The following is a 26,180-nucleotide window of genomic DNA, read 5'->3' as shown; positions in this document are numbered from 1 at the left end:
GCAGCGCTGTCCTCTGCCCCCGGTGCGCGCGTCCAGAGATCTGGGAAGGTAGCGGAACATCCCCGGGCCGCGCCGGGCAAGTTTGTCCGGCTGCTCCGTGCGGGAGCGCTTCCCCAGGGCAACCTGCCTCCTCCTCCGCCTTCTCCTTCTCCTGCTGCCGCTGCCAGGCCGCGTCCCGCCGCCAGTGGGTTCTGGGGAAAAGCGGGAAAAGTGGCCGGGGCACTGAAGAGGGCCGGGGCGCTGGGAGGGGGGTGCCCGGCGGCGGGGGCACATCCCTGGGGATGGGGGGCGGGGAGGGGGCGCACTCGCGCAGGGGGCAGCGAGGCTATCCCCGAGAAGGAGACAGGAGGGGACACCCCGGGAAGGGTAGGGGTTCGGAGGTCGTCCCTCGGGAAGGTGGGGGCGCACGCCGCATCTCCCAGCCGCCCGCAGAGACGCGTCGGGAGCCGCCGGGCGATCGCCTGCCCACCTGGGGGGGCCGGGAGCGGCAGGGACACCCCCCACTCCGCCTCGTCTTTCTCTCCTCCCCTCCGCCGCCTCCCTCCGTCCCTCCCTGCCCGCCTGCCTGGGATGGTGGAGGGAGTCCGGAGCACCCGGCAGGGCGGCCCTGGGCGCGGGGCCGGCTCGCCCTGGCCACGGTGCGGGGCGCGGCCCGCGGGGGGCTCCGCCGTCCCGGGGTCCGGCAGCCGCCGCCGCCACTGCCGGTGATGGCCAAGGATGTCCTCGGAGGGGGAAGCCGAGGCGGCTGCTGAGAGCGGGCCGGGCAGCATCCCCGCGCCGGGGGCCGCCGCCGCCGCCGCCGTGCGGGAGGAGGTGAGCGGCGGCGTCCGCCCCGGACCGGGCTGGGGGGAAGACCGGGAGGGGCAAAGGCAGCCCCACCGAGGGGCTGGGAGGCGGGCCGACGGGGGCGTGGGGGAAACCAGGGAGCCGGGGCCGGAGGAGGGTGTCCCGACTGGGGGGTGTTTGCAACGCGGGGAGAACCGAGGAGCGTAGCCACAGCCCACCCGGCTACCTGCAGCCGCGGTGCGGTGCGGTGCGGTGCGGTGCGGGGCCGTGCCCCGCCGCGCCCTGCAGTGCCGGGGCCGCCGGCGGGACCCCCGCGGCCGCGCCGAGCCTCCTGCGACGGCGGGGCGGCCGCAGCCCCGCTTTCGCTGGATGCGGGGTTTTACGGACGGACCCCTGCGCTCAGCCGTGCGCTGCTGCCGGGCTCGGGCGGCCGCTGATCCACCGGCCCTGCACCGGAACGATGCACTGGCAGGGAAAGCGGGCCAGCCTAGTAGAAGTTTGGCTACGTGAGCCCCGTGGCGTTTGGCCTAGGAGAGCCTACTGCTTCTCTGGGACCTGTGAAATGGTCAAGAGGACTGCAGCTTTGCGAGGAACTAGTGGAAATGGCCGGAGGGACATACTGAGAGTGAGAAGGGGCTTGCAGCCTGGGGCTCTGTGGCTTTCAGGTGTTTTGGAGCAAAGGAGGAGGTCATGCCTCTCCTTTTCCCTTGGGGTCTAGGCGCTCCTGTTACCTAATCGGCAGTAGAAGACAGTGGAGAAAATACAGCTTAGTATGTTTCTTCAGGTCATCTGTGAAGCACTCACTTTGGCCTTGCATAGCATAGAGAGGGAATGATGGATGTGTCTGAGTGTTGACACAGAACCCTGAGCCACAAGGTATTGGCCAGACAGAACTGCAGGGCTGTGTGTGACAGTAGGTGACAGTGCTTGTGCAATCCTGCACGCTCAGGACAGCAAGCTGCCCTGTTTTAGAAATGCCTGGAAATTTCTTCTATGCCTAACATAGCCTTTGTTTCCAACAGTTTTGACACATCTGCCATTTACATTGTGTAATCCATGTGCAGATCATGGAAGTGAGTGAACTTTCTTTGTACTATGCAGTTTAAAACAAATGTACATGCTCCCAGGAATACAGAGAGCAGCCTTGAAGCAGGCAGAGAAGACTGAAAACGTAAGTGAAAGCAGCCCTGGAACATTGTGTTGTACAGTTAGTCTGCCTAAAGCTTTTGTTAACAGGTCCCATGCTCATCAGCAGTCTCATAATCCTACAGTCAAAATCCAGTAGCCTCAACAAAGTCTGTGTGACTCTACAGTATACTTAGGCTAAAACCAAACAGCACTTTTTAAACCACCTTTAATTGAAAATTGACTTTACAGCTCAGGTTGAAAAACTATCCTCCATAGGTGAAAATTAGGGTTTTCTCCTATTTGATTGCTTTTTAAACACCTGTGACACAGTTCATCATGAAGAGCTGTGGCTGGATCCAGGATACAGCTGCTGTTCCAGTGGTAGAACTCCCCAATGTAATTACAGCCCTGCAGAAGATCAATACATGGTTAATGCTGGAAGGGATTTTTTGATTTATTTGGTCTAGGACCAGGAGCTACTGAAGGCTTTCCAATACATTAAGTACACCATGAAAACATCTAAGCCATTTCTAGACACTAAAGCACTTGATCTCTCTGCTAAGCACATTATATCTTGCTTCATTCATCCTGTTCTCAGTTTTTCTTCTGTTCCAACACTAACATTTGCACATTTGAGTCTATATCTCAAATGCCTGTAACAGTGATATCTTAACACTGCAGTCCTACAGTATTGGTCCTTTCCTCATGCTTTCCACATCACCATGTATATAGATTTTTTGCACCTGGACCTGCAGTTGCATGTAAGTGCCCAGTATTGGTATTAAATGGGCATTTCATGGGCTTCTCTGTTCAACCTTGTCATTCATGGATTTCACTTAGACCAAATGCATGGACCTAAATGGTGACAATGACTGAAAACTGCCTTTGTTGGGTAATAAATCAACATGAGACATAACCCTGAGCTATTAACAGAGAATGTGTCTGAAGTCTACATTTTTATTTTTAAAAGAAAGACAAGCAAAGGTGCGGCTGTGGAGCAGGAAGGAGCGCGGCAGTTCAGTTACCTGTCACGGCCCTTGACTTGTTGTGCCAAGGACCACATAGGTTTACTGCTGACTTTGCTGAATGTCAGAGCAAGCCCTCAGATTACCTGCCAGTATTCTGGTTTGATTTTTTTCTATTAAGTTTTTTCTTATTGAGATATGGATTGCTTGGATGACCTGGAATAGTCGTGCTTTTGGTATTAGTGTAGAATTCTACCATCCCATGAACTCTTTTGAAAAGGAACCAAAACCTTTCAGGGGAGGGAATGTAAAGGATGCATTTTTTTCAAATGTTTCAGCAGTTATTGCTGTAGATTATTTCTCTGGACATACTTGCCTTTGCTTTCCTCCCTGAAATAGCAGAACCTGCTGCTATGTACTGCCCTGCTTAAGCAGTGGTCTGGCTATTTTTCTCGATATTACTGTGGCAGCCTCCACCTACACTGAAGAGTTGATAGTGACTTTTCTGCGTTTCTTCCAATTTACACCTCACTTGGGAAGTGGCTTAAATATTTAAAATTTTAAAACTTAGTTGGAAATTAAGGTGTTGGGTTTTTTTCAGGAAAGCAAAGCTGGTGAGTACAAATATCATTTATTTGCTTGCAAAGCCAAGTAATCACCGAAGAAAGCTGAAAGCTGCAGCCACCTGACATTTTGAAATACCTATTTGTCTTGTCTGTACTGCCAGAGTCAAACAGCTGTCCATGCCTGGCTTTATCTTCTCTTCCATATTTAAGAACTTTAATTGGGCATGACATAATGTAATCAGTTAAACCATTTAAATAAAAGGGAAAACCTCACAGGTTGATGTTCCTGAAACCTATGGTCATCGGCTCTCTGATGGAGATGTTACAGAAAAGAGAGGCCACTTGAAACTCCCTCATTTGCCTCTTACTGCCAGTGGGAAATATAACAGGAGCTCATTTGAAAAGTGCTGTTTGTGGTCACAGCAGCACCAAGGGGGTGTTACAAGTTAAGAAAACACACATAGTGCTTGTTTGCAGGCTACAGCTTCAGAGGCTGTCAGGTCAAAACATAGCTGGCACCTTTCCTCTTAAGTGTGCCACTGAAGAGATACCCAGTTCTCCAGCTTTTTTATCCCTTTCCCCCAAGATTTATTTAATTTGTCAAGGCTTATAGCATTAAAAACACCAGGCATGAAGCCCTTAATAACTTAGACCAGTTACCTTTAAATTGTCCCCGTCTGTGGGCTAAGTTGTACCCAGGTGGATGAGAGGTGGCAGAGGCAGACAGCCTTTTCAGGTTTATCAGATCTGCTGTATGTGCCCATTCTTCACCAGCAAGTCTCCACAGTCTGATCAACTCTGCTCCCTTGCAGATCTGCAGGAGCCCATTTACACCCCGCTGCCTCTGTGGCACCCTCCTCTTCCTTGAGAGTCTTGTCATTTCCAAGACTTCTGTACTCAAGAGAAACAAGCCCAGGTGCAGGGGATGGAGAGAAGGGCAGGCACAGGGGCTGTGATGGAGGATAATATTCCCCACCACCTTTTAAGCAAAAGTTGCAGAGGCACCATTGTGTATCAATCTCCAGTGAGGGCCTATCTCTGTGTAAACCTCCCCCTTCAAGAGCTGCACAGGGCCAGAGGAGGGCAGGAAATGTGAGACATGATTCCTAGGGAAGCTTCACTTTTCCTTCCCTATAGCACTTCCAGTCCTCACGCAAAGGACCTGCTCAGCTAACCCCCTGAATGATAGCTGATGGTTAGCCTGGTGGAAGGCTGTCACCATCCCAAGTGAGCATGACTGACAAAACAGTTCTTTTTTTTAGGCAGTGCATGATATTCCCTCTCTTGAGTGAAGGTCAAACAGAACAAGACCCTTTCTTCCCCTCCTGCCCTTGCTTTATTCATTAAACATAAACCAAGTAGTGCTCCTCATTCCTTGTTCCAGATGACTTCCCTTGTAAAGACAAAGGAAAAAGTGCAGCAGGAGTGGCATCTGAGGAACTGGAAAGCTTTTTTGCATGATCCTCCAGTTCCAGGCAGTATTTGCATTGCAGATTCTGTCATAAGAATATCCATGCTGTAAGCATCGCATCTTTTTTTCTGCTTTTGTTCTTTTCATTGTCCCACTTTATCTTCTGATCACATGTCTGTTCTTGGTGCCCTGGAGTTGACTGTCTTCTCCACTTCACTTGAGAAACTGTCAAGGGTTTTAAAAAATAGATAGGAAATATCAAATTAATGTATCTGAGCTTTGAAGGACAGCCTTGGCTCCAGCTGTGTGGGCTTCTACAGGCAGAGTCTTCTGTCCTCTCCAAAGAATGCGCCTCGCCACTGTGGCTGAGACTGAAGTGAGTTGCTCCTTCTGGCTGACTTTCCCAATCTTGCCAGTAAGGGAATTTTCTCAATGAAACACTGGGCTGGAGCAACTGGGGAACTTGTGGGGTTCTGCCACTGGAAGGTTATAAGGACAATTTAGGCAAATAGCTGTTAACTGTGTAGATGTTGTCTCATGGGAAAGGGACAGACTAGTGCTAGGGGTGGTAGTTCCCCTTCAGACCTGGTTCCTAATGCTGTTCTTTCAGGTGGACAGTCACCTGATACCAGCGGAAAAACAATGGGTCTGCACACTTTTTTGACCCCCCAATTACTCTCCTGGTTCTCCCTTTCTCACTTCAGAGACCCCAGATGACAATCTCCCTCAAGAAGGAAAGTGTGTATACCAAGGATACTTTTCAGTCAGTGCAAGTCATTGCAAGAAGTGTAGGAGGAGGTATCTTCTTCCTGGGAGTGGAACATTTTATTTCTTCTTTATCTGTTTCTACACCTTGGAAGAAAATAGCTCAAATCATTGCCAGTCACCAGGGACATTGTGGAAACAGAGAATAAAAGCGGTGAAATATCCTCAAGTGGTTCCATAATGAGTAGGCCTTGTTTCTAGGTGTGTCCTGCACATGGTCATGAGTTGACACCAAAAGCAGTGGCTGCTGAGCTATCTTCAGCACTGTAAGACCCTTCCGTTGTTACAGTGAGACTGTTACACTGTTAGACTGTAGATAAGGCTGTGTCTGAGTTTCCACTTAGAGTAGGAGTTCTACTTTTTGGAAAAGCATGGTTAAGTAGTTAATTAGTTTTTAAGTTCTAATCATGGAAAATATAGTTCACTTTCAGACTCTAATCGTTCATCATGTTCCTCTGAGCTTAAGACCTGTAAAGTTAAAAATAGCACATATTGAAACTTTTTGAGGTCACTGTTGCTGTAACAGCTTTGTGAACTCCCCAAAACTCTAATAGGGTAGCTTCATTTAAGCAGCACTGCACAGAAGAGCCGACACGGTGTTATGGTGGGGATGCTGCTGCAGTGGAGCTGGACGAGTCTCTGCCAACAGGAACACACAAGGCAGGTCAGGGCTTGAAGCTGCCTCTGACAGCCACCCATGTCAGCTGCTCTCTGAGTGCTGGCTGCGCTGCCCACAGCACATCTCTGCAGCCATGAAAACAAGCGAGAAAAGTGCCTCAAACGGGCAGGACAGATGGTGAGTGGGAAGGATGGAGGAGCCTGGCTGTGCATGGCATCAGTAGCTCAGCACCACCAGGAGGCTGGCAGCCCTCCTGGTGTGGAGTTAAAGTTGTGAAATGGTGTCTGGTTACGCTGGCAGCCTCTCTCAAGGTGCCACACATGCAACTGGGAAAGGATGAAGGGGCTCACACCCCATGAAATGCACACACTTTTGACTTCCAGGGCTTTACATCAGGTGAAGAATGTACAGAGAATTCCAACTCAGACATGGCATTGTTTCTATACACCTGAGGTGCTGCACATCCCAGTTCAGCATTCAGCCAGCAGAGGCCTTCTTAAGGAAAGACTGGTAATACTGGGCCTCTGGGCAGGTGGGTGGAAACAGCCAGCTGGTGAGAGTGGGTACCGGCAAGGTAGGAGCTGACAGTGAAGAGCAAAGAGCAGATCGCAAAGGATCACACTCCTGGCAAGGAAGCTAAAAACAGGTAATTGAGGTGACTTGCAAATGTGGAGTCTGACTAATCTGACCTTCCCAGGGAAGAGAGTAGGATCAGTCACAGACTTTTGCAGATCACAACATATTTGTCTTTGGGAGATAAGTGATTTGTGGTGATGCATTTATGGCTGGAGGCCTCCTTCATAGCCATGTGATTGATTGCCCTTAGGAGCTGGACTGGGAATTGGGGAATACAACATTCTATTAATGTGGTAACAAAGTGGTTCAGCATGAAGCATCGGCATCTTAGTTTGAGTACCTCTTGCAAACCAGCATGGTGTGTTCTGGAGGACACGAGCCTGAATGCCTCAGGCACAAGCCATGCCACGTCCCTGACCTTGCAATGGGCAGAGGGAGCACAGAGCACAGTGGAGGCTGGGGTTGTAGCATCTGCCAGGAGGGTCATGCCAGCATGAGTGTCCCTCTGACGACCAAAGAAAAGAGAAGAACTCCCTTATGGCTGCCTGGAGGTAAGATGGCCAGCCAGAGATGCCAGTACCTGGTGGAGGAGGGCAGTAGTGAGAGCATGTGCTGAAAATGTGGGAATGACAGTCTATCTTTAGGCCTGAGATGTTCCGTGGTCCTCTGGAGGGGACTGCCTGTCAGCAGGCCAGGGCAGGAGTTAAATCCTCTGCTTCCCACCCGCTGATACTCAGAGTGGCAGGATGCAACAGCTCAAATGCAGATGAGGTGCCTTCTTTCCAAGTGGTGCTGCAATGCTCATGTGAAATTAGTTTATAAATGCTGTTTTTTCAGTGTCTTCAGGAGGTATAAAAAAGGTGTGCTGGCACCATGACATGGGTCAAAGTCAAGTCAAGAAATAAAAACGAGGTGTCCTGGATCCCAGGATCCCTTTTAACCATTAAGTGTTTAAATGAATTTCCAGTTAAGTTTTCACCTGCTATGCCATCATGTTATTGCAGAATGTGACACAGAGAAGCAAGAGGGAGAGAAAAGTAATATTTATGACAAAATCTTGTTTCTCACAGGAAAACATTAGCTGCTGGGATACTACCTCATCTTAACCTGAGTACCCTTATAAAAACCTGACAATGCTGAGGGTGCAGCTGTGTTCAGGAAGGTGCAGAGCAGCTGAAGCCTGAGCAGTGGGTGGATGTTATTGCAAGGGATGCTCATCTCAGCAGCACGAGGGACCTGGCATGGGCACAGACTCAGCTGCAGCAGCCCAGCACTGTGGGGCTGGCAGTTCCTCTGCTGAAATATGGCTGATGTCCTCTGACTGTGAGGTCACACATGGGAAGGCTGGAGGTTGATAGGTCAAAGCACAGAGCCATATTGTTCTGATTTTACTAGAATAAAAGGATGGCATTTCAAATAAATGAGAATAAAAATAAAATGTCGTGGTTCTGGGCAAAGCTTCATTCACAGTTCCCTTTGAAAGACTTCCCCCAGACCTCTCTGGACCTTGGATCAGTCCTGGATCATATTTCCTCTGAGGACTTGAGAGTTGTTTCTATATACTCCATTTAGATCCTAAGGTGTTCCTTTAGAGTAAGCAAAGATTAAAAAGTATTCATAACAATTAACTATTTTTCTAATTTACAAAGTCTCTAAACAGAAGCATTTAATGACTAGGCTGCAAACAGCTGGTGCAGAACTAACACTCTACTGGCTTCTTCCTCACTAGGCTGTCTTCCCTGGCCCCCTGCTTCCCCCCCGCCAGCCCTGGTCCATGGCTGTTGTCTAGCTTGGCTTCACGTCAGTTCCTCACTTCCCCACGATGATGTTGAGGGAAGGTTGGGCAGGACACCCAAGACCTGTGGTGATGATGAGAACAGTAAGGGACAGGACATGGTCCTCAAGTATAAGAGCACTGGTGACCCTGGGAACCTGGGAGTGGGAAGGGACAAGCTTTAGTACACCACTGAACTATGGCACTAACATCCCATGCTGCAAGCTGATCGTGTGCACAGCACAGGAGAACACACGCTGGCTTGAGCACTGCCAGCCTCCTGCCCACTCCTCCCCCTCCCCTGGAGAGCTGTATCTTCTGTGTAAACTGAGGGAGAAGCAGGTTTTACAGGATTCCTGTTAAACCCAGCTGAGACTTTGTCAAGCACACAGAGGCTGGCAGATAGCTACTCTCCCCCATTCTCCTCCCTGCTGTCCCCATCCCTCCTGGACTGAAGCAATGGTAGTTGGTCCCACCATCCCTTCTGTTTTCCTTGACTGGTGCCAGTTTTCCCTTCGTCTCAGCAAAGCCACTGGTAACACCAGTGCACCAGTCAGGAAGTTGCACCTAGCTGATCCCCGGGGGCTGTGGCACCTTTGCCTGCAGCTTGTCCAGGAGTACAGGGAGCTGGGTCTGGCTTTCACAGGCTGTAGCAGACTAAAGCCTGCTCCTGCCAAGGTGAGGACAGCTCCACTCTGCAGCCACGGGACAAGTGGATAGATGCATGCTGCCATCAGCCCTTTCAGGATCTCCCTGCAGAGTGGGAGCAGGGGCAAGGGCACTTGCCCAGAAACCTCCGTGCAGCAGGGCTGGCTAGTAGGGGGCAAGCAGCTGGCTAGGCACGAAGCAAGCTGGAAAATACTGAGTGGCACAGCCTCATGTCAGTCACTCGGTCTCACTAATCTGGCAGTGGCTGGGAACTGCATCCCAGGAGCTGTCCTGAGGTTATGTGATGCTTTTATCAGTTAACTGATAAGTGTTGAGGTAAGCCATGTTGTTATACCTGTAAAGTGCATCCTGTGTCTACTAGAAACCACCAATATGCAAGGCAGAAGAGTAGGTAATATGAACTAAGCATGATGGGTACTGGAAGGGTAGAAAAAAAGAACTGTTCTTAGAGCTACTCTTGCTCTGAGGCAGCTTGAATTCTAGCTGAATCCCAGCTTTTCTTTCCTGATGAACTCATACCCAGCATTGGCATTACTGGGAAAAATTCTCTGCCACTAAGTACGCTCTTTGTGTTGTTACCAAGTCAAAAGTCAGTGACAGCAACATCAACAATCTGGGGGGAGAAGCAATGATTTTGTTAGTGCAGCATTTTTGTGCTCTTGTAAGAAGCTGCCACTAAAATAGCCATAATTTCTATTTTGTAAATGGTGACCACTTTGTTGCTAGGATTCCTTGGAACTGAAAACGTAATTGCACAGCTTTCCTTGGAGCAGCATGTGGAAGTGTCACCCATGGATGTGTCTAGGGCCAAATTCTTCATGACACTCACATATGTACCCTTGCATTTTAGTGAGTGGCTTTCCCATCCTGCTGCAATGAACAGCATATATATTGTCTGGGATCCAAATGTCTATACTTTCTGAGATTTCCTTTATATCTGCTTGAAGAACTCAGGAGTATCCTGTAAGAGTTAATGATGAATCTGACATTTAAGAGGACTGGAGGCTGCTTGCATCGAGACATCTTCTTTCCTCATCTTCAGATGCTGGGTACAATTCCTAAGGGTGAATGTTGTGAAATAACAGACTGTCTTTGTATGGTATTTCAGGGGTGGCATCTGAAGTTCAGGTGGATCAGCAATATTTGTGTCTTTTCATAGTTTTGATGCACCTTCCTACCCTGAGGTGTTTCTCCTGACAGCTCCGTTGATGGAAGGAGGAGACTGAATCTCTGCATGGATTAAAATGAGAAACCAGGTGATCCCTGCTCACCACAGGAGGGCAGTTGCCAAAGTGAATGTCTGAGTCAGTGACGCTACAGACACTTGGAGTGCATGCAGGTTATTATTTTCAAACCTAGTAACAGCATTTCTGCTATGCATTGGCATCATGTCCCCTGCCTGCAGGAGTTTTTATTCTCACAGGAGTTTTGTGGCAGAAGAGTAAATGGTGCATCTAAAATATACGTGCAGCAACCATGGACTGCAGTGCAATTATCTTTGATGCAAAATTACTTTTTTTTTTTGTTGCCTTCTATCCCTTTTATTTCCTTTTCCCCCTGTGTTTGCAGCCGTGCTGAGAGCACTTGCTACTGGCTCAGCATGAGTTATGGGTAATGGGCTCCTTGTCGTTCAAGATGGATGGCAGGAGGAATTTTTTTTCGGGTTCCCTAGGAGGGGATTGATGAAATTACTGTTGTAATATCTCCCTTTTCCCTCACCAGGCCTTATTACTGACACCCCACACAGTGCCCAGATTCGGTCACATGGTGAAGGAGCACTTCTACTCACCGTTACACCAACATCTGGTTTAGCACAGCCCTGCAGGCTCACTGTACTAAGAAGGATCTGATCTAGGAGTTCATTTGGCCCTGGAAAGCATTAAGATGTTCTACTATGACACTTGGGCAGTTGTCTTCTCCTTGACCACCCCAGATGCCAGGATTATCTCAGGAGCTGGAAGATGATAGATGCACCTGCATCTGTTGTGGCTGCTTTGAGACAGTGGATAGAAATAATCTTGTTCTTCTTGTATCATCCCTGTCCACTGCAGAAGTGGTGAAGCCTTTCTCAGCTCCAGAGGCTGGTCACATTGTCAGGACTCACCTCAGTTATGATTAACAGCACAGCCTTGGGCTTGTCTATCAGGGACTCAGTGGTCCTCTCTGTGTTATGTCCTGCTATGTCCATCCAGAGGTGGGACCAAGATGAAGAAATCTCTCATAGTTAGAAAGAAAATTCTACTTTCATCCAGGCAGGTCACCATCTGCAAAAGTGTATGACTTGTGGCTGTTAATTATTCCTTCCCATTTGGGTATCTCTTTGGGATATATTAATCACAAGCATAAATCCACAGAGGCAAATTCAAGTATGACTGGTGCTAATTTATCCACCATTTTTATTTCTTTCTTCCCTAGTTTTATTTATTTTCTTCCAGTCCTCTGTCAGTGCTTCCCCCACTCTTTTTTTTTCCCCATGGACAAAAAGATTATTCTTGCTAAGTAAAAGAGGTAAAGATAAAAATATAAGATTGACTCTGCTTACACGAGTAATCCCAAGTTGGGGGGTCATTTTGTTGTGGAAGACAGTTAAAGACACCCTGTAGCCCCAAAGCCAGGTCTTGGCAGGGAGCAGGAACATGCTGTGATGCTGCACATCTTGCTGAGACACAGCTGCAGCATCAGTCCTGCAGCATGCTGTCACCTCCCTGGGAATCTCTGGGCCAATTTAGCACAGCTTTATCCCACCTCCCAGGCTGTGGGGAGGAAATAGGGACATAGATCTGTTTTTTGGAGAAAAAACAGCAGCAAGAAAGCAGCCATTCAGGAATAGCTGTTTTCCAGGTCATAGATGGACTGGGAGGACTGCTGGCTCATACAGTGCTTTTGTGCTGTCAGACTCAGCCCTAGAGAAAGGACCCAGGTGAACATCAACAGAAGAAGCACTGATTCCCTCCTGCCCCTGCCCAGGCTGGGTGGTCTCTGTCCTCACCTGACAGCACCCTTCCCCTGCCTCGACACTGGCATTTGAACACGTCTTGTCTATCCTTTTCTGTCCTTCACTTCTTCCCACCTTCCATGTTCCCCCCTGATTTCTCATTTTCCATTCAGGCCATGTCTTTGCTACCCTCTGCTTTCTCTCCTTCTTTTATTTTAGACATGATAGCATTTTGCTTCAGCAAAATTGCAGCTCTTGAGGTCAGCCACCAAGGACAAATGCATGTGGGGTTTAAAAGGACAGGAAACAGTTTTGGCATGATTTCCCCAAAGGAGAATTTTAATGCTTTTGAAATTGTGGAACACAGATATCTGTCTGTGAACCAGATACAGACAGTCAAACTTGGGACCCAAACTGTCCACAAAACAAACAGAATAAATTGATGCTGTGGCAGCATGTTTTTTGCTTATACAGCTCGTGCTGGAGTTTTCAAGGAGACTGAAGAATGAAGACTGACAGAAGAGGAAAAAGTAATTTTGTCAGTAGAGATCTATGAAGAAATAGCAAGGATAAGGCAAAATTATAGATCAAATTTTTAAAGAATATGATTCTGCATTTCCTTTGGACACAGACTATTTCTTCACCTTCTATTGGTGTCAGTTTGGCAACTTTCAGTTCAAATTTATTTTGCCAAAACCAGAAGGGGACAAAACAAGATTTTCCCATTGTCACTGTAACCATTTGCATGCTGTAAGCATTACTGTGGCAGCTAGAAAAAAATGGGCTTCAAGTCCATACTGCTAAACAGCTACTTTTGGAGTAAAATACAGCTACTGATGAATAGCATACAGTAACAGCAAGCTAGGTGATAATGCGCTCTACTGAAGCTTTGGGAGGATTTATCTTAGTATTGTATGCAGAACTGCACATGGAATTATTCCTGGCAGTTAGCACAGGAAGTGTGAGGAGCACCTCAGTGACCACATAATGCTTACAGCCTTGTTTTTGTGATTGACACTTAGCTTTGTGAAAACAGTTGTCTTGTATAAGTTAATGAGATATTTAGCCATTAGACTGGCAGAGTTCTGCAGGAATAATTACCATATATGACACTACCCACTGGAATTAAGCATAAAATTACTGCTGGTAACATTTACAATTGGCACAAACATTAGCAGACAGGTCTGTAATGATGAACAAGCACAGTTCTCCTAAGGAATCTGCTTCATTTGATAATTTAGTTATTCAATCCAAAGCCAAACCTGAAGTTACACATCTCAGGGTGGAGAGTGCAGCCGACCCTTCAGCTGTCCTCAGAAAGATTGACTCAAAAAACACCTGGGAGCCAAGTGAGTGAGTGGTTGAACATGAATTCCTGGGATGTCGCTAGGCAGAAATCTACTAATGCAACTCTTGAAGGCAGTAAAAATGGGGGGAATCAGTGGAAATGGAAGGTGATTTTATGTTTTACTGTGATGACAGTGAAATAAGTGCTGAACTCCTGTATTTACTTGCAGGGTACAGACTTCAGAAGGATCTCAAGGTGCTAAAGAGAGGGCAGAGCACCAAAAAGAGCTAGAGCAGTGAAGGACTTGAAGACCTTGGCTCATTTAAATTGTCAAAAAGAAGGCTGAGGGATGTCATAATTAGAATGGAGAAATATCTTCAGAGAAAGAAGGCAATCATATGAAAGGAGTCTTTCATCACTTGGAGAAGGGGCATCCTCACTGCCATGAATGGGGGCTGAAGTGAGACAAAATTACAATGGCAATAAAATTTCATCACCAGAACAAATTATAAAGAGGATTGCAGGTTCTTCATTTCTTTTAGTCTATCAGTTAAAGTAGAGTGTCTTTAAAGAAGATGAGCTTTTACCAGCCACTAGTTATTGGGCTATACATAGGATGGTAGAGTGAAATTGCATTGTCTGTGAGATACAGGAGTTATGGGGGAAAGGCATAGTGTCTCGCAGTCTTAAGGTGTAAATGTAATTTGGGTTGTAATATAAGCTGAACTTTACTGACTCAGAATAACCTCTCAAAGTTGGTAGGAGAAATTTCTATGTCTCCCTATAAGTGCCAAAGAACTGTCTGGCTGTTTGTTCTACCATAAGGATCCCTGCCATGTGGCTACTGGGTGAGTCCTGCTATCAGGTATGCTTGTATCCAGAGGTCAGTGAAAGCAGTGAGCCAACACTGGTAAAATAGAGGCTCCAGAGTTTCAGGTTAGGCACTCAAAAACGTGGGCTGGTGGAATCAGTCTGGGCTTCTCTTAGTGTGGCAGTGTGGCACTTCCTCCTCCTGCTAAGGGGCAGCTCCCACAGAACAATGGGGATACCCAGACCACCTCAACTTGGACCTTGGGGAATTGATTCAATCTTATGTACTCGTCAGGAGAAAGGGGACCTAGAGTGACAAGCACAATTCACTTACTCAGAAATATGTTGTTCTGGTTCTCTAGCATCATTGTTACATTTCAAGTATACCTTTCAAGGAAAAATCAGGGTTTGAAGGAAATTAATTTTTTTTCATTCTTGGCCACCCCCAATGCAGTCACTTACAGGCTCATACAGCATGGTCACCAGCTACAACTTGCCTCCCAGTGTCCCAAATCTGATCGCTTGCGAGGAGTCAGGGGATGGGTGAGAGAGACAAACCCTGGCCAACCCTTTGCTCTTGCCACTAGAGCACACTTGGCTCCAGATGCTAAGCAGGGGACATGCCAGGCTGTGCACTCCCCCTCCACTCTCCTTCTACCACTTATGCTATGCAAGATTAACAACCCAAATCTGCATGATCTTGTAACACAGACCACGTTTTAATTATTTTAATTATGGTTGCTGCAACCAGAACCTGGCCTGGCTGCTGTTGAGCCAGGAGGAATAGTGGGTGGGTGTGTCCGTGCAAGGGAGGCTCCAGTCCGCCCTTGCATACCTGCTTTTGATCTTGGGCATCTGCCATCAGAGGGCGTCTTTGAAGGCAATTGCCCTTTCAGCCACTGCCTGGATGTTTTATCATTTGCAAACAAGGTTTCTTAAAGGAGAAATAATCGAAATGTTGCCAACCTGGAAACTCCTGTCTGCTACAGGTGTCAGTTGAAATTCCTGTTCTCCATTGGCAGTTAGAGCTTTCCAGACTATTTTCCAGCAGCTGTGGCAACAAATTAAATAGCATCTATCATTTAGTGTCTTAGAATGCTCCACACCACCAGGCAGCAAACAGAGGATGAGAGGATTTGGAGCTGACTTAATTTTGTGTTGTACACAGGCCCTTTGCTCTGCCTGAGGTTTCTGGAAATGATGGGCCTAAAAACCCCAAAGCAAATTCAGAGCAGTGCTGTAGGGCTGACTGACTGTCTGGGGCAAGGGACAGCTCGGGCCAGGGCCATCCGTAAACCTTGCCCCTCTCTGCAAGGCTCACAGCACAGACACCCACAGCCCTCCCCACACATGCCACCTCTTACTCATGGCATTTTCCCCATTCATGCTGAGGTCTACTAGAGAATCTGGCAAATATTTTTTGATTATTTTTTTTAAGTGTGAAAAAGTAAAGTGAATTTTAGCATGTGATTATGGATAGTTTGGGTAAGAGGAATTTCCAATCCAGTCGGGTGCAATGAGAAGAGAGGCCTCTGAAAGTGGTTCAGCAGCATGCCAGAGCATAGCAAGATGTTATTTACAGTGTTTATTTTTAACACAAGTTGAAATTCATAAACAATGATACTGACAGCTCAGCTATGCTTCTTCACAGCATTCCTTCCAAAACAGGAGATTTTTACAAATTTTACTATCATGACAGCTGGTTGGGACCTTTTGTGTGAAACATTTGATTTGACAAATCCATCCCTCCTCACAATACGTGGTTGTAGAATCAAAGAACAGTTTGGGTTGTCAGGGACCTTCAAAGACCATCTAGTTGCAACCCCTCTACCGTGAGCAGGGACATCTTCCACTAGATCAGGTTGCTCAAAGCCATGTCCAACCTGTCCTTGAGCACTTCCAATGATGGGGCATCCACAACTTCTTTCGGCAACCTGTGTCTCATTTAATCTGTCCGAATGTTTCTCAGGTCAATGCTGGAAGCAAAGCCCTAAGGAAAACCCCCGCAAGCAGGAGAGGAAGGACACCTCTATTGATTTGTGTTAGACTCCCAAGTCTGCAAGTGCTGGCTCATGGAAAAAGTGCCTGGTGACTGAGCCTCCATCTATTCTGGTTTTGATTCTTGCTTTCTGTTAGGCTCTCTGTCTTTGCTTTCTTCAATTATGTTTCTCTATTAAGATTTTCCAGAGGTTATGCTTTTATTCCACATCAAAACAACACGGATTCCACAACATTCCTCAGAGGACTCAAATCCCGCTCACTGGCTGGCCCAAGTTATCATGGAAATTGCTAGTTTCCTTAAGCATTTATTGTACTCATCCAGAAATACAAGCTTGCCCTGTTTTGATCTGAAACACTATGCATAGAAAGGAGAAAATTTCACGTAGTACCACAAACATAATTCTTGCAAGAAGGTGGTATGTTAATTAATAAAGTCTGGGAGCCACTGGCTTAATATATTAATGATTTTGTTATGCAGAGACAGATGAAAAGATATATTTACTTATTAGATTTTTGAACGTCTGATACCTTTATTGTAATTATGTTCTATTGCATGTCTTTCTTACAAACACTCCAGTAGTGTTTCTAATACATAATTGTGTTAGATAAATATTTCAGTGAAAGGAAGGAGAAATAAGGGGATATAGGCCAGATGAATGTGTTCAGAACTTAAAATAGGTGGGACAGCTGGGAGGTAGATCCTGGAAAAGAGATCCTTTTGTAATGGAGGACTTCCAGACAGTGAGATTTGCTTTGGAACAATGGTGGGAATGAGACGGTGGGTCAGAAGAGCCAGGAGAAAAAGACTGTGTTTTCACCAAAGGGTTTTGAACGTGAAGGTCCTGCTGAACTGGACGGTTAGGTGTGTGAATCAGATGTGGCAGTGGGTTCTATGGCTGCATGCCTTCCGTAATACAAAGACAAGAGAAGCTGCCTTTTCTACAGGCTGCAATGAAAACAGTGGAGAAAACCTGCCTTGGGCTGATTCAGCCCTTTCAGTGCAGTGGGTTGAAGACCATTTTTGAAGTGCCTCCAGAGGATGCATACAGAAATATCATCTTGGACCTGCAAGCCTCAGAGCTACTGCCAACCCAGCTGGATGCTGCCCCAGGACTGGTGAAACCAGAGCTATCTCATCCCCCAGAGGTGAGATGGCGTTTCACAGAGATAAGCACATTAGGAGGTATTTGCCCACTCTGATATAGCCCCTGATTGCCCTAACCAGCGGGGCTGGTTGAATCACTCCTTGGGCAGAAGCCAACCTTTGGGTTGGAGGTTGGGCCGCAGAGAAGTTGTTAGTTAAGGAAAGTCCGATAAAGGAAAGGTGGGATTGCAGTGCCTTTGGCAAATAGTGCTGTAACTGACGTGGGACAGCCTTCTCCCATGGCTGTGCCCAGGGACAGGTTGACAGCACTTTCAGTAAGTCAGGGAAGAACATGGGGTTCCTGGAGCTGCATGGACTTCTTAAGCACTCACATTAAAACTGACTGCTGGGCGTTTTTTGCTAGGTCTACTGGCATTCTTCACAGTATTAACCGTAAGCGATTTTACATGAGAGGTGCCTGTGAAAGCCTGAATGTGAACATGAAGTAATGTATTAGAATATTGCCTGGCTGCTTTCTGCTGCATAGTCTCAGTGCCTGGAGTAGAGAAATGGTAATGTTTAGAGGTTTTTTTCACCTCAAAAAACCTTCAGGGAAAAAAAAAAAAAAAAAGGTAGAGCTTTGCAATTCTTCATGGTTTTGCATTACTCTAGCACTGAAAAACTCTAGTTTCATGTCAAGAAGAGACAAATAACAAAAAACCAGTAATTTGAAGTGGATTTCCCATGAGTCAGGCGAGCCTGATGCTCATATGTGGAGTTCAGGGTACAGCTGGGGCAGAAGCCCACACTGGAACAGTAACCACACAGAGACTGAGCAGTGGACATTTGACAAGAGTTTCAAGAGATGAAACTCTCCATAGCTGCATGCAGACTTGGGGATTCATTCCCAAAACTTCTACAGTTACTTTTCAGCTGATTTAGGGACTGCCTGAAACCACTTCATGGAGTTCTTCAAGGTTTACTTGCAAACAGCTAAGGAAAAAAGAACCTTATTCTCACCCGTAGTAAGGTCTTTCCACTACCCTACCTACAGAAGTTATGAAGCCTGTACTTTATAAAACACTTAGCTTCTTTCCACCTTTTGTACCTGCTGTAAAGAGAATACAGCAGCCAGAATAATAATGGCCAGTCTCTTCGCGAACGAAGAACCGGGGAAGGTCTTTCCACCTTCCAGCCTGCGCATTGGATTTTTTAGGTGAGACACAGTGTGCGCGGAACTGAGCCCACCCTTTAATCCTGAGGTTCATCTGCCGGGGCCAAGCACGCTTGGACGGTGGCAGTGAGGTCCTCGGGACGTAGATGGATTGCCTTATGGGCTAACGAGCTCCATCTGCCCGGGGAGGGGCCCCGACCGGGAATACAGCTCAGAAGAATCATTCTTTATTCTGGCACATAGATACATAAAAAATTTTGGAATAAAAATAGAAATTCTTGCCAGATTTCTTCTGGATGCATCAGGAAGAATCAGGGGCCAGATTCTTCCCTAAGTCCCTGCAGGTGAATACTGATGCAGCTCCCTAAAATCAGTAAAATTGCTCTGCACTTCCACAGTGTCAGATTAAAAGCTATGAAATCCAAACCAAACCCCATGAAATCTAGTTTTACAGTGTTCATAGCAAGTTGTATATAGTTCCTTAGAAGTGGTTCTTTGTCTCAGGGAAAAAAAAAAAGCCGCAGCATTAAATCTGATTCTACAGCCCTTCAAGGTTAGATGCCAGTGCTTCCATCTCATTGAGAGGACAGAAAACTCTTCTTTCTAGTGGCTCCATGCTATTATTTCCTGAGTCATAAGATGCTGCTACTTAAATTCCTTGCTGGTTCAAGATCACTTAGTGAATCTTAACTGCTGTAGGTCCAAGATAAGCTTTAGTAGGGGAGAAATTTCTCTGTGGAGAAACAAAAAGAAGACATTTCCTGAACCTAGCATCTGTTGGCATCTATGGAGCAGTTTGATGCATTAGAGGTGGTCCCTTGGGAGAAGGTGTAACTGTGTGCTTCTATTTTTGCATGAAATCAGGCTCAGCAGAGGGCACAATGATGCATGAGTATCAGTGTGTATCTGCTTTCTCACTGTCATTTCCTCAGTTAGGGGAGAGGCAGAGGATGGCAGTAACAAAACGGATGCAGACAGCCCTCCTCATTACCTACTAGGGCAGCAGGGTGTCTCTCTTCATGCACTTTCTACAGACAGGCAGCTGCCAGCCAGTAATGTAACTCATGCTGCTGCTGCTCTTTGCTGGGAGACAACTCCGTTTCCGCTAGCTGCCTGGCTTGATTTGGCATTTTTCATATAGCTGAACATCGCATGACAATGCGGCTGATGTACTGCACCAGGGCTGGGATAAGGACTGCAATCACGCTGTCTCAGGGGACGAAGTGGACGTACAGGAGTGCGAACTCTGGCTCTACTCGCAACCTGATTTTTGGAACTTGAAAGAGAGGGATGTGCTACATTTTAAATATTCACACATACACTCTCAGCTCCAAGACTTAATCTTTCAGGTATTATAGGTCAGAGCTAGTTTTCTAACCAGCCTGAAGCTATGCTGCATCGTGCTGTAATCTTGACAATTTTTCCAACTAAATGTGCTTGAATCTAGTAATTTTCCTGATGGCTCACCTCCAAGAAAATGGTGTCGATCATTTGGTTGGTTTCAGTGCTGCGTGTGAGTCAGCTCTGAGTCAGGCAGCAGCTCTAGCTCCATGAAGTGCTGGTCCTCCTGTATTGGCACAACCTGTGGGGCTGCAGCCCTGCAATGGATGCTGCTCCTGAGCCTCTGTAACAGCAACACATGGGCACCTAGGCACCGGGCACTTACAAAGCAATGGGGCAAGTCCAGAGCCCCACGCTTTTGGCTGTTCACCTGCTGTGAAGCCCTCTCAATCTCAAAAGATGGCAGGGTGTGTAAATGATGCTGGCCCCAGGCAGGAAGAAGGAGATGGTAACCTATCTTGCCCCCTGAAGAGGGGCCCATCTGATTGGGGTGCAGGTACAGCGAGTCACTGCCACACAAACAACTTCCCTCCCCAGCGCCATGAGGAAGCAAGGAAGGAGCTTTGTCCAGAGCCCTCTGTCCCTGGCAGGGTGTTTCTGTTTATATGCACATTTATATTAAATAGGGTGGTGTCCCAGTCAGACAGTTTGAGAGCAAAGCCAGACACGGTCTTGAAGGCAACAGTCACTGTGTGTGTTGTGCAAAGCGGCCTGACTGACGGGTTCCTCGCTCTCTCTTTGTCTTTCTCTCCCCTTGCACGGCGGTGTGATTGAAGCAACGCCCCGTGAAACAGTCCCTGAGTGCTTGCATGTGCCGAGAGTCCCACTGGAAATGCCTCCTCCTCTCCATCCTCATGTACGGCTGCCTGGGTGCAGTGGCCTGGTGTCAGCTGGCCCGAGTCACCAAGCTCAGCTTCGATAGCTCCTTCAAGGGCAAGTCCATGATCTACCATGACAGCCCGTGCTCAGATGGCTATGTCTATATCCCACTGGCCTTCCTCTCTATGCTGTATGTGGTGTACCTGGTGGAGTGCTGGCACTGCCACGTCAAGAGAGAGCTGCAGTACAAGGCAGATGTGGACAGTGTCTATGAGTGCATCAACCGCATGCAGCAAGCCACTCCGTGCATCTGGTGGAAGGCCATCAGCTATCACTTTGTACGGCGAACCCGGCAGGTGACCCGGTACCGCAATGGCGATGCCTACACCACCACACAGGTCTACCATGAGAGGGTCAATACACATGTGGCTGAAGCTGAATTTGACTACTCTCACTGTGGATACAAGGACATCTCCAAGGAGCTCCTGGGCTTGGAGAGCCATACAGCCACCAAGTTGAGGTTCACCAAGTGCTTCAGCTTTGCCAACATTGAGTCTGAGAACTCTTACCTGACTCAGAGAGCTCACTTCTTCACAGAGATCGAGGGGCTGGATGACTACATGGAGGTGAGGGAAGGCATGCAACTTAAAAATGTGGATTTTAAGGAGCTTATGATGGCCTACGGAGACCCGGATCACCTCCCGTGGTATGTGTCCCACTATGCTTTCTGGGTGGCAGCTATCCTGATGATTTCGTGGCCGCTCAGGGTACTCATAGAGTATCGGACTGCTTATGTCCACTACCACGTGGAGAAGCTGCTGGGCCTGGAATACACAGCCCCCACTGCGGCAGAGGAGCCCTTGTACCGGTACCGCATGCCCCGAGACACCACGCAGGACAGCACCGAGCTGGAGTGGCACATCTGCACCAACCGGCAGCTGATCCCTAGCTACTCGGAAGCCATGCTCATGGACCTGGCCAACTCCCCGACCTACAACACCTACACAGTGTGTCGGTACGGCGAGGCAGCCCATGGCTGTGACCGCTGCAACCGTGCCTCCAGCACCTCCTCCATCTTCTCACGCCATGCTTTCCACAGCTGCAGCGGCAACTCCCGCCTCTCCCTCAACACCAGCCGCTTTTCCCTCTGCCGCATTCACGGCTCCCACAGGACAGGCCTTTGGAGGAGCCGCAGCAGCAGCATTGCAGAGCGGGGCTGCCAGGATGAGCAGTGCTGCTCCTACTCTAGCCAGCTGGCTGTCAACGAGAGCCCCCCAACCTACCACGATGCCCGGTTCTTCCCTGTCCTGATTGTGCACAGGCCGGAGGGGCACGATGGGCGGCATTTCTACGTCAGGCGTTCCTCCTGTCTAGAAACCTCTCTGTGACAGGTCTCCGTGGTTATTTGGCTTCTCTCCCCCAGGACACAGATTTCAGAGGTGCCACCAGTGGGGAGCCTGCAAGCATCAGTCTCCACAGCAGGTCAGCAGGACAAGCTTCAGCTCTCCCCCCTTCAGCAAGAGGACATATTCACTCTGACCAACAGATAACCTCATTTCCGAGAGCTTCTCCCCCTCTGGCTGGTCTCCCTAGTCTTTTGTTCCCCATTCCTCTCACTCTTTCACTCCTCCCCTTTCTCTACTCCTCGATTCCCTGCATCTCCTCCCATTCCACCTGCAGTCTTTTTTTACGTTTCAGTCACCTTTAACTGCTGTGGCTGCTGGAAGATTTTTAAAGCCTGTGCTTTGCCAGTACATTTGCCCTCTTGGATGCTTTGCAAGGTAAGAAACTCAGATAGAGCAAGGTGCAAGGCACGTAGCCAGCCAGAGTCAACTCAGAAGGAGAATTCAGATCAGCAGGCGCTGAGTCACCTCCTGCAAACCCCAAATGAGGTGCTTTTTTTATTATTTTATTTTCCCTAAACTTTTTTCCTCTTCTTCTGCCATTCCTTCTCTCCTTTCTTCATGTGCTCCTCCTCTTGCTTTACCTTCATCTTCCTTTTTTTTAGTTCTCTTATTTCTGCTTTCCGGTTTTTCTGGGGTTTTGCCAGTGAGGATATCTTTAAGAGTGTAATTGGACAAAAATAAGGTTGTCACAGCACAAATGTCATTGCTCACACAGCCACAAATTATTAGGCCCCTGAGAAGTGCTAAGGACTTTCTTCCAGGAGCCGTGACATACACCAATAAAGCAAAATGCCCTTTGCTCACCTTGCCCTGCCTGGTCTGCATCAGAGACGCTGCTGTGTTTCCAGCTGTAGTTGCCCTTGTCCAGCTCCACCCTTGTTAGCAATCGTTGAGAGCTATAATGTAGATCAGTGCTCTGTTAGTGCCACTATTTTTAGGACTGTAGGTCTGTGGTTGTTTCACTCCTACCACCTGCTCAGCGCAGTGCAGGCTTGACAAGGGAAGAGGGACTGGAGAGGGAAAGGTAAATATGGTATTAACCCTCCCACAGAGAGTCTGGAGCTGTTAGGAAGCTCTTCCACCCACAGTGTCTATTACAGCAGTTGTCGGACTGCTCTACGTTATCTTTCAGCTTTCTGTGTGCCCTGGGGAGGGCTTTTGGCCCCTAGCCCACTGCCACCTTCCCAGGCAAGATGCAGTGACACCCCAGCCCCGGGCAGGGAGCATAGCTGGGAGCCAGCCCCACTGGCCAGTCCTGCTTGGACCTCCAGGCTCTTCCCACAAGGCTTCCCCTGGAGCAGGTATAGCATCTTCCAGAATTAGTCCCAGCCATTCCAAATCCATAAGGTGTCTGGTCCTGACACCTTATGCAGAGCACCCACTGCACTCTGGGCTGTGGGATGCCCTCCGAGAGCCAGGGACTGATCCAAGAAACTTGTGGCCACACTGACGACCCACCAGGGACCTCGCATCTGCCAAACCTCCGACCCATGAGGGATGGTCATATGCTGAGCAAGCTCCATACCATTTTGTCACATGGCTGGTGGAGATTGTTGTCCACTCTGACTCGCAAGAGAATGCAATACAATTGCAATATGGTCACTGTCAAAAACAAAGTGTTGTGTCACCCTAACTTACAAGTAGGTAAGAAACTGAGCCCCCAGAGGGACTGGCAACAGGTGCTTCCTCCCAGGTCTGTTCTGTGTGGATCAACATGCAATATGAGATTTGTAAAGTCATATTAGTATGTGTAGATTATATGTAAGTCTCCATACTTATGGCATTGACTGTTGCACCATGTTAAATACATTTTGTTTTGGTTTTATGACTCTCTTTTGATGTGCTGTGTTTATTTCAACCCCAGAAATGGAAACATTGGCAATGCCTGGCTAATCGGCTGCAAATGATGGAACCATCAGCAAGGTTGTTTAAATTCTTATGAGTTGATCTTTTTTAATGTAAATACTTCATGTGTGATTTATGTGATATTTTCATTCTGACAGCTTGGCATTTATCACAAAAGATAGATAACACATATGATGTGATAGTTTATCACCTCTAAAAAAATAACCATCCCAGACACGTGGAAAAACCAAGTTTGGGCTTGGGGTAATGATTATGGTTGGGCTGGGGCCAAACTGGATAACACTGAAACTTAGAGAAAAATCCAAATTTTGATCCACCATACAGTGGTCCCTAGACCCCCATGTACTCTGTGCCACTTGCCACCCCCAGGGAGGGCTGGGAGAGTTTGGGAACTAGGAAAGGATCAGGCCTGAACTCAAAGCTCAGACTCATACCTGACATCCTTTTATCCCGAAGACGAAGTCAACACAAGTCTTTAATATGGTTCCCTGTCCTTACTTTGTTCACACAATAAAGCCAGCACACATGAAAGATGTAAGAGCTGGAGGAGGCTAAAACAGAGAGGCTGGAACATTTCAACACAGTTGCTTACTGAAGAAGGTGGTAGAGAGGAAGACAAGAAACAAGAAAGGAAAAGATGGTAGAATAATATAAATTAAAGGAAAACAGAGTTCAGCTGTAGCTAACATAATTCCCAAATGAGCAGCATAACTCAGTTATGGCAAGCTTAGCCCCGATACAGGAAGGATGAGTTTCAGCCGTCTTGTGAGCTGCTTCCGCAGCCACCCATGTCTTTAAATACCATACCCAAGGTCTTGGGATAGCCAGTTTTGTCCCATATGTATTCCAAGATGGAGAGTTATATTGGGGTCCTCAGAAGTGGCCACATTAAACAGTATTATTATCTGACATGAACAAGCTCTGGCAGTCACACTATTAGGATGGATTGGGCAGAGAACTGAGACAGTTTATATGCAGTTTAACCCTTTTCTGGGTCCTCAAAAGCCACTGTATTATCCAGTAGCTCTTGAGCTGTGTCATTGGCAGGGTTTGGAAAGAGTTGAGGTTTTCTGTTTCTGCAACCACTGTGTTCCAGCCCAACTTTGGGGTTTTTATTTGAAAAGCTATCCCTAAGCTGCAAAAGCCCTCTCACACACAGAGCTTTCTCCTGTGACTTGCTGTAGCCTCTGGTGGTGACCAAGAAGTTGTGAGCAGCTCTTGTTCTAGCTTGGGACTGAATATGCTGGCTTCAACAGATCTCCCACTCAGGAAGCACCTGAATAACCATCTGTACAGCAGAATTACCTCTGTATTTTAGCAGCCCTTCACTACCACTTCTTAATCACTCTTGCCATTGCCACAGCTTCCTGATGCAGAATGAGGGATCTGCTCCCTAGCAACATAGGGATTAACACTGCTCTTCAAATCCCAAGTCAGAGGATGGAGTGGACAGATTCTTGAATAAGAGTGCAAACGAGGCAGTGCTATGGAAAAAATCTTTTACAACACACAGGGAATTTGTATCCAACTGCAGACTGACTACTTTGACAATGGAGTGGTGGCATGCACCAGCAGGTTTTGTTGAACTTTTAGGGCTATGGCTTCTCATGTGGAAATGGGTGTTTGGGAGTGCTTTCTCACTGGGATAACCTGTCCCAGATGCCCTGTTGGCTCTTAATAATTAGAAGAGGCTGAACAGTAAAACGAAGTGAGGAAGTCCAGCAAATATTGTCTTTCTTCTGCTTTTTCTCTCTCTCCCCCCTTCCTTTTTTTTTCCTTGTCCTTCATCTTCTCCCAGAAGTGGGAATTCACCACTTGATTATTGTGCAGCTCTTCAGGCATTTTCTAGAATGTGCCTATGCTTCTCAGCAAGGCTGGTGAGATGTGGCAACACGATATCGAAACAGAATAAGTAAGGAAAGGATGTGACCCAGGGAGGCATCAGTGGTGTTCTGTGTGTGTGAGCAGTGAGCTCCGTCACTGATGTTACGGCCTATAGAACAAAGCCATGGTGCTTAATTCTGTGGCACAAGAGGCCAGGAGAGATGACTTGTCTTTAGTTCCTAAAAGCATTTCAGACTCACCAGTTCCTCTGATTTCTGCATGGTAATAATCCTCCATAAGTTTTCTGACTGCAGTTTACACTCCAACTGGCAGTGCATGCAGGATTTCAGTCCAGTTTTCATATGGCTCTTCC

At 47.6% G+C, this 26,180-nt stretch overlaps 1 protein-coding gene across 3 annotated transcripts; it reads left to right on the top strand.

Annotated features, from left to right (window-relative positions):
• The first annotated feature begins 317 nt into the window (after window positions 1–317).
• On the top strand, window positions 318–25,736 carry LOC114056494 (transmembrane protein 151B-like). 3 transcript variants are annotated; one of them, XR_003571013.1, is made up of 3 exons: window positions 411–813; window positions 20,669–22,492; window positions 23,982–25,736. XR_003571013.1 is itself a non-coding variant. In XM_027881726.1 (2 exons), the coding sequence occupies exon 2, from the start codon at window positions 20,702–20,704 to the stop codon at window positions 22,097–22,099; it is 1,398 nt and encodes a 465-aa protein (XP_027737527.1). In that variant the 5' UTR covers window positions 318–366; window positions 20,669–20,701; the 3' UTR covers window positions 22,100–23,945. The 3 variants fall into 3 exon arrangements, 2 of the variants coding, with proteins under 2 accessions (XP_027737527.1, XP_027737526.1); XM_027881726.1 differs by lacking the exons at window positions 411–813; window positions 23,982–25,736 and adding an exon at window positions 318–366 and having other exon boundaries at window positions 20,669–23,945; XM_027881725.1 differs by lacking the exon at window positions 23,982–25,736 and having other exon boundaries at window positions 20,669–23,945.
• The last annotated feature ends 444 nt before the right edge of the window (window positions 25,737–26,180 follow it).

This window comes from Empidonax traillii, unplaced genomic scaffold (genome assembly GCF_003031625.1).
Source record: "Empidonax traillii isolate 1590-97213 ecotype Southwest subspecies unplaced genomic scaffold, ASM303162v1 scaffold93:size1158651, whole genome shotgun sequence".
Classification (NCBI taxonomy): domain Eukaryota; kingdom Metazoa; phylum Chordata; class Aves; order Passeriformes; family Tyrannidae; genus Empidonax; species Empidonax traillii.
Note: the sequence above shows the minus strand (reverse complement) of the source record. Positions and strands in the feature narration are given on the sequence as shown.

Coding starts and splice junctions, on each gene's coding strand:
- LOC114056494 (XM_027881725.1), top strand. CDS start 718: ATGTCCTCGGAGGGGGAAGCCGAGGCGGCTGCTGAGAGCGGGCCGGGC. Junction 814..20,668: donor CCGCCGCCGTGCGGGAGGAG/GTGAGCGGCGGC, acceptor GTGTGATTGAAG/CAACGCCCCGTGAAACAGTC.